At 36.4% G+C, this 7,615-nt stretch overlaps 3 protein-coding genes across 3 annotated transcripts in view; 1 reads left to right on the top strand and 2 right to left on the bottom strand.

Moving 5' to 3' along the window:
- Positions 1 to 340: 340 nt before the first annotated feature.
- LOC109585495 (ATP-dependent RNA helicase DDX50-like) lies at positions 341 to 1,186 on the bottom strand. Its single transcript, XM_020001607.1, has 4 exons — positions 1,124 to 1,186; positions 847 to 1,078; positions 592 to 654; positions 341 to 539 (listed from the first exon to the last, which is right to left on the bottom strand). Exons 1-4 carry the CDS (start codon positions 1,139 to 1,141, stop codon positions 379 to 381), a joined length of 474 nt encoding a protein of 157 aa, XP_019857166.1. The 5' UTR covers positions 1,142 to 1,186; the 3' UTR covers positions 341 to 378.
- A 67-nt stretch (positions 1,187 to 1,253) lies between these two features.
- The window catches only part of LOC105314222 (probable serine/threonine-protein kinase drkD), an 8,527-nt gene continuing 2,165 nt past the window's right edge, over positions 1,254 to 7,615 (top strand). The window contains exons 1-10 of the mRNA XM_020001596.1: positions 1,254 to 1,635; positions 5,148 to 5,594; positions 5,644 to 5,757; positions 5,805 to 6,062; positions 6,109 to 6,204; positions 6,247 to 6,363; positions 6,414 to 6,467; positions 6,510 to 6,572; positions 6,618 to 6,737; positions 6,806 to 7,610. Coding sequence (XP_019857155.1) covers positions 5,214 to 5,594; positions 5,644 to 5,757; positions 5,805 to 6,062; positions 6,109 to 6,204; positions 6,247 to 6,363; positions 6,414 to 6,467; positions 6,510 to 6,572; positions 6,618 to 6,737; positions 6,806 to 7,610 — 2,008 coding nt within the window. The 5' untranslated portion in view covers positions 1,254 to 1,635; positions 5,148 to 5,213. The remainder of the gene's footprint in view (positions 1,636 to 5,147; positions 5,595 to 5,643; positions 5,758 to 5,804; positions 6,063 to 6,108; positions 6,205 to 6,246; positions 6,364 to 6,413; positions 6,468 to 6,509; positions 6,573 to 6,617; positions 6,738 to 6,805; positions 7,611 to 7,615) is intronic.
- Positions 2,673 to 4,025, bottom strand: LOC105314223 (zinc finger MYM-type protein 2-like). Its single transcript, XM_011408263.1, has one exon. It carries the CDS (start codon positions 4,023 to 4,025, stop codon positions 2,673 to 2,675), a length of 1,353 nt encoding a protein of 450 aa, XP_011406565.1.

Below are 7,615 nucleotides of genomic sequence, written 5' to 3'. Positions count from 1 at the left end.
GATTTTTGTGTCACTAATTTCTAATTTTTGTGAATTTATACTTTTGGCCTGTCACAAAAATTAAATCACAAATTCTGCAATTACATTGCTACATGATGTAGCTTGCAAGCTATAGTGTATTTGAAATTGTTAGGTATTTATGAAAACCAGAGGGCACCTTTTTTGAGGGCAGTAAATGTCATGGATTTCATGATTAATTTTTTTGGAGATTCACATTTCTTCTGCGTAAATGAAATTATTACGGCACAAGATGGCAGACGGCATAAATTGGCAAATATTAAATCTGCAAAATACAAATTTGTGAAATCTACAGCCCTCAAAAAAGGCACCCTATGGTAAATAATTTTAGTGACATAAAATTTCCTCATATTATGGTAGCTAACCTTGAGGCCAGTAGGGTACTCCCCCGTATATACAGAACACAGAGAGGGACTGGGAAAGAGACTCAAACTCGGCATTGACCTGATTGGCCAGTTCTCTAGTGGGGGCCATTACTAATACACAAGGAGAGCGTCCTCTTGCAGACACATCAACAGAACCTTAAGGGAGGGGCAGGAAAGAGGGTATGTTAATGTCAGTATATGTATTTACCTGTTTTTAATAATCGTTCAATTAATGGTAATACAAATGATAGAGTTTTACCAGTACCAGTACCTAATGTAGATTGTAGAGAAATTATCAATGATAATAATACAGCTTTACTAATTTCACAGTTTTAACAATAACTACTAATAATACCATTTGCATAAGCGAAATCACTCATACATGCAATGAAATAAGTCAGGTGTGGCTGATTAGCAATGAAATACAGTCAAATACTAATATTAAATTAATTAATCAACTTACGAGCTTGTCCAATTACATCCTTGTTATCATAAATAGGATCAAAGGTCTTGTATTGTATAGGGAAGAGGTGGGTTATACCACGTGACTTAAGGGTCTTCCTGGATACTTTACTGATACGATACTTCTTAAAGTCACTCTCTGGAGGAGGTCCTTCATCTTCCTCTTCTCCTTTACTCTTTACAGACTCACCATTAGCATCTTTGAGGCGTTTCACCTCATGGACATCTTCAGACTAATAGAAATCATAAGCAGTTTAAAAAAACTCAAGGAAATATACCTTTCTCTTTCTCTTCATATCTTCACAAGTACACGTGGTAGCTTATAGATCTAGGCGTAACCATAGTGGGCATGGCATGGAAGCAGCATGTATATGTCCCGACCGCGATGACTACACATTCCGATCACAGATCATGCACATTGCACAATGGCAGAGAGAAGGAAGTCAAATGTCACGAATGAAGGAGATGAATTAGGGATTGACGGTGCAAAACAAAAAGGTGGGGCTGAAGGAAAGGAGAAAAAAGGTTAACTGGTGCTCTTTTGCGAGTAAGAAGAAGCCGAAAGGCAAGTAAAAAGAAACGAGAAAGCGGAATCATTTGAACGGGTCCATATTCTGACATTCCTCTACTTTCTTCTATACAGTCAAAAAGACCACTAGTATTGGATCCAGCTCCATTGGAGAAGACACCATCCATTATTGAACCCATTGATCCACTACAACCAATAGCATCAGCAGGAGTTGCGCCATCAAAAAAGACTGTGGCAAAATCTGATGACAAAGATATTAATGTAAGTGTAGTAACTATTAACATTGTGTGTTAGGGCCTTGACACCAGACAACTTGTCACTAGTAATTGACATTATGGTTGCTGATCTTAAAGCTATTCTTTTGGCAACATGTTGCTTGATTGCTGGCAACCGTTGTCTTGTGTATGAACTTGAGGCCTTTATAGGTTACAGGATATAGTCTAGTTTATAAATAATATTGTTATTGTATTTTGTTGTCTTTAAAGAAAATATTTGTAATGAATACTGAACCTGAATATACCATATAGCCGATTAATTTCGAGGGTACAACTTTCGCTGTTTTCACGGATTTTTCGTATCCGCGAAAGTTAATTCCATTAAAAAAAATTATCTGTATTGCCCACAAACATGTGTGCTTTAAAATAAGAACCGCAAAAGTTAATTTGCGAAAAAAACTTGTGGCCTGATTCGCGAAAGTTTATTGCCTCAAAACTTTGTGGCTATATGGTGGGTCAATTATGCACCACTTATAAATTAAAAATAACTAGCCATATTTTTAAAATGGATCATCAAAACAATCTTTTACTAAAATTCATGTCTAGCTTGATACGTGGCTTTTTTTGTGATGGACCCATCAAAGTTCTATTTGGCCACCACTTTTATGTGCTTTTCATCATTACTGACTGAATTCCCAAAGTTACAAAAAAGAAGCACAAAATCTCTTCGTGATTACCTTCTTTTTTGCCTCAATAAGATCTATAGAGACTTCTGTTGTTCATGCAGGACTGGACAATTATAACTCTTACATAATTGTCCCGTTTTATAGTCAGGTTCAGTATTCTTTATAGATGAACATTACTTACGATGATAACAATAATGAAAGTAAACAAAAATACAATAACAATAGCTAATTATTTTTATACCACTCATGAATAATTCTGTTTGAAGTTTAAAGCGTTAATGAAGGTTCAAAATCGCGTATAAGCCCTGGCTGAGAAACCACAATATCAAAACAATATTTTATTGTTACAAGAAAGTGTTAAATGATGATTGATAGCAATGCACTGAATGAAGTGAAGTCAATTGTTTGTAAAAGATACAGTACAATTACTGAAGTTATACACAGGTTGTGTAGGCTTTTGACTTTGAGACTGAAATACACAAGGCTTCTTAAACACTGGCTCCTCTTCTTCATCCTTTTCAGATACCAATTGTAGCTTCTTACTTATCTTCTCTTCCTGCTTGAGACACATTTCTTTATAAGCTCTTACACCATCCTTACTGCAATGCCCTGACACCTTCATGATTTCATACTCTTCTGCACCACTCTGATAAAGCCTTGTGACACATGTTCTCCTAAGAGAATGGTTAGTGTAGTAGCCACTTATTCCCAATTGATCAATGATTTTCTTGACTGTTGCTGTAAGAGAGTTGTGACCAACTGCCTTAGATTGATACCAACATTCTGGACGAGGCTTGTGCAATGGTTGCAAATAAAGAGCATCTGATGGCGCATTTTCTGGCCTAAGACTGAGATATTTTTGATAAAGGCGAATCACACACCTTTGAGGGTTTTCAACATTAGGGAAAATTTTGACAGATTTGTTACAATTTTTTCTGTCTCTCAATCCTCCAGCGTTATTTTTAGAGCCCCATTCAATATATTCTAAGTAGCGTCTCCCATCAGGTAGCTCAACCAACTGGAACATATCTGGTCTTAATGAACGGTGTTCATGCCCACTACGCAAAGCTAGATTTACTCCCAAACAGTAAACAAGTGTGTTTAAAAGCTTGCTGGGTGTGTCATCTCCTAGAATATTCTGTAACCAAAGCTGGTTTTCCACATCTTTGGTAATGACTGAGGCTTGTTTCTTTACTGTACCGATCCCCCTTGAATGCAAATCCTTCAAAACAGCATTAAAACTACTTCTAAAATGGGCCAGATACGGATCTTTATAGATATCAATTGGCTCATCATTACGATCGCTTCTCTTCTCTCTAATGTAATGTTGAATGCCAGAACACAATCCATAAAGAGACTCTCCACTGTATTCCTCTCCTTTCAGTGTCCTCACCTCAAAAACAAATTGTGCTAACCACCGATTGACCTCTTCATTAGTAATAAAATCTAGTTCAGGTGGATATTCAGAATCTGAAGCCAGCCTCTTAGAATCTCTCCATTTGCGCCACACCGACACAGCCCATTCAGTACTCCTCTTCGTTGTCCGCGGTACGGCTCCTTTTATCTTGGCAAGAATATCCTCTTCAGTGACATTGACAAACCTATCACACAGGTTCAGTTGAGTGAAGTGACCGTCATCAGAAATAGTCTGCGGCTGCACTAGTATTTCTTCTTGTTCTGCGGAGCGCTGTGAAGCTTCATATATCTCTAGTGCTTGGAGAAACATTTCATCCTCCATTGCTCCTGCCATTGCCTTCTTCTCAAGTTCTCCAATCTAGTCCTTCTTCTACGACCTTCTTCTTCTCTATCTCGAATCTTCTTCTTGCCTCCTCGTCAGGACCTCATGTGAGGAGAGTACCACCGTAGTTCACGTGTGAACTGAGCATGCGCAGTAGAATTAAATTTTAATTTGTCATTCCAAATTTCATATCGTGGTATAAATTGGTTATAACACCTCTTTGTCGGTCAATATACTATTTCGAGCCCTTGGGCTTTGCCCGCGGGCTCAAAATAGTATATTGCCCTCCAAATCGGTGTATAACCAATATATAAACTGTATCCTATAACCTTATTTAGCTTTGATGTGATGAAAGCTAACTAGTTAAGCATCTAATTTTAATAGCCATTTATCCATACAAAAGATAATAGTATACTAATTATGTACTCTATGGTGCTATACAACTGGAGTCCCTGTAAATGATGTGTGATGTAAGTTGATTTTTGGACCTATATATAATTTAGTCATAATAAGGCATGTAGCTTAAGGCCCCTTACACCAGGCAATGTTATTGCAGGCAATCTGTGGTTACTTTGATCTTCAGGCAACACTGTTGCCTAGAATAGAAACCTGTTCTATTCTAGGCAACACATTGTTTACAGCATCAAAGTAACTACAGATTGCAAGCAATAGAATTCCCTGGTGTCAAGAGTAGATAATAATTATTACCGTATAAGTGGTTTTTTTCGAGGGAATTATATTTCTCGAAATCTGCTAAAATTCCAATTCGTGGATTTTAATTTTGCAAATTCTACCACATGCGTCATGAGGGTACAGTATTAAATTGATTTTCGCGGATTTTATTTTCGCAGATTTTATTTTCGCGGATTTTATTTTCGCGAATCAGGAGGGAATCCGCAAAATTCGCGAAATTTGCAACCCTCGAAAAAAACCACTTATACGGTATCTACTCTTGCTGATGTATAGTACCCTTTAGACTATCATGATAATGTGCTATGTAGTGTTTTACTTTTGTGGAGCAAAAATTCCACAAATTTATCAAAATGAAACTAGTTTTGTGGAAATAACTTTAAACTCCTAATTGTAAACATAATGTGCATCTTTAAAATAAAAGTTGCCATATTTAATTTGTAGGTGCCTTCCTCTGTGCCAGAACCTGTGGCACCACATCAATACGATGATCATCAATCAAGAATTAAAATGGAGAATGAAATGCTGTGGGAAGATGTGGAAAAATTAAGGAGGGCTCTGAAAGAGGAAGCAGAGATGAAGAATGATGCTTATAAGAAGTTAAAAGAACAAGAAGAAGAGATTGAGGCTCGTGTAAATGAGAGAGTCCAAGAAGAAGTTAAGAAAAATCTTTGTGATGCTGTAAAAGCTCAGTTAACTAGCCAGCAAATTGATAAACAAAGGAAAGTTTTTGAAGATCATCTGAAAGAGAAGGAAGAAAAAGCAAAGACCCAGTATGAAGAATTACTAACTTCTAAAGACATACATATAAAGGAACTAATGGAACAATTGGAACAAAAAGAAAAATTTGAGCGCAATTTACACGATGAAATAAATAGCCTACAATTAAAGGTGAGCCTAATTACTATACTAATGATTATACATGAATGTTTTTGTGTAGCTTAAAAATAGCGAAGCTAATAATAAATATGAAGTTGCCAGAGGGAAAGAGCTTGAGGAAATGATTGGTAAACTGGAAAAAGACAAACGAGAAGTAGAGCGAAACTTTGAAATGGTAATTTATAAAATCATTCTCACTTCTGTTTATATATGTTATTCTAGCGATTAGCTGACACAATGAAGGCAGCTGATGAGTTAGAACATAAACTAAGGAAAAAAGTTGTAGAAATTGAAGATTTGAATGACGTGTTGGCAGAGAAAGAGAAAGAAATGACCACAATAGCTCATTTGGCATCAGAAGAGAAAAAACAAACTGTAAGCCAACTGAAGGAACAAATGGATGAGCTTGTAAAGAAATCTAATACGCAAGAGGAAAAAATCAAAGAATTAGTTGAGAAAATACAAATAAAGGAAGCAGAGGTTTGTCATTGTTGATGATTTACTAATTATAATCATTATTAATTAGAATGAAATTTACAAACAAGACTTTGAATCTGAAAGGAATGACAAGCTAAAAGCTACCAAACAATTAAGACTACAACGTCAAAATTCAAAAGCTAAGGTATTTTACTTGTTGCCATCTTATAATGTATGTGCATAAAAGCTGCATGACTATGAAGAAGAGATACAAGTACTAAGAGCACAAATTAATGCTTGCAGCCGGGAAGTGGACAAACAAAAAGGAATAGTAACTCAGAGTCAAGAGAAACACAAAACTGAGGTATTAAAAATGTACATCGCACATCTCAATAACTCACACATGTATTAAAGGTCAATGAGTTAAGTGAGAAGCTTGCTAATGAATTGAAGTCCAAGCAACAAATGGTATATAATCATGTGTTTGTGTATGACTCACTGTCACTGTAGGATAATGAGTTGGCTATAATGAGACAACAGTTAGATAATGTATCGAGAACCAATCACCAACTGGTAATATTTGTGAGCATTTAATGAACTATCATTATAATACTGTAGGATAATGAGCTGGCTATAATGAGACAACAGTTAGATAATGTATCTGCTGATAAAGAAGAATTATACAACAAGGTTACTGGTTTAGAGGATAAAATAGAAAGCATGAAGCAAGCCAACGTGGTAAGCATGAGCTTAACTTATGCTGCATAAAGTTTCATGCTTTTTCTTTATTTTTCTACTATATTAAGGTTCTAAAGGATAAATTGTTGAAATCACAGTTCGAGTCAAACAGCTTACAGGAAGAAGTTGCCTCTCTTCAAAAAATGCTGTCAGGGTTCCAAAACAGCTGGAAATTAAGTCCAAAGGAAGTTTCTTTGTCAAAAGAGCTAGGTAGAGGAGGATATGGTGTAGTATGGGTTGGCCAATTAAGAGTTGCTGTCAAGAAGTTACACGAATGGATAGCCAGCCAACATAATATGGAAACATTTCATCATGAGATTAACATAATGTCACAGTTACGTCATCCTAACCTCCTCCAGTTTATTGGAGCTGTATTAGATGATCCATCAGGTTGCCCCATGATTGTCACTGAAGTAATGGATACCTCATTACGTGAAGCTTATGAGAACAAGGAACTGACTCCTGACCCAGACTGTAGACCAGTGATTCTCTCTATAATGCATGATGCAGCTCAAGGTTTAAAATACCTACACTGTCTACCTGATCCTATTATTCATCGTGATGTCAGCAGTGCTAATGTACTCCTTCAATCTATTGCTGGGACCAGAAAATGGAAGGGAAAGATATCTGATTTTGGATCAGCTAAACTTGCAGAAAATGCAGTCACCGAAGGACCAGGAGCATTTGCTTATAGTGCACCTGAAGCCTTTCAAAATATGGCAAATCCAGATCCCACTAAGAAGCAAACTACAAAGATGGATGTATTTAGTTATGGTATTCTTTTTTGCGAAATAATGACTTGCCGTTTTCCAGACAGGGTTAATTTTCAAGACATGCTTCGTCAAGTGCACAGCATTAGTAATAGACCAAGTGGTACT

This window comes from Amphimedon queenslandica, unplaced genomic scaffold (genome assembly GCF_000090795.2).
Source record: "Amphimedon queenslandica unplaced genomic scaffold, v1.1 AMPQUscaffold_13054, whole genome shotgun sequence".
Classification (NCBI taxonomy): Eukaryota; Metazoa; Porifera; class Demospongiae; order Haplosclerida; family Niphatidae; genus Amphimedon; species Amphimedon queenslandica.
The sequence above is the reverse complement of the archived record's forward strand: the minus strand, read 5'-3'. Positions and strand labels throughout refer to the sequence as shown.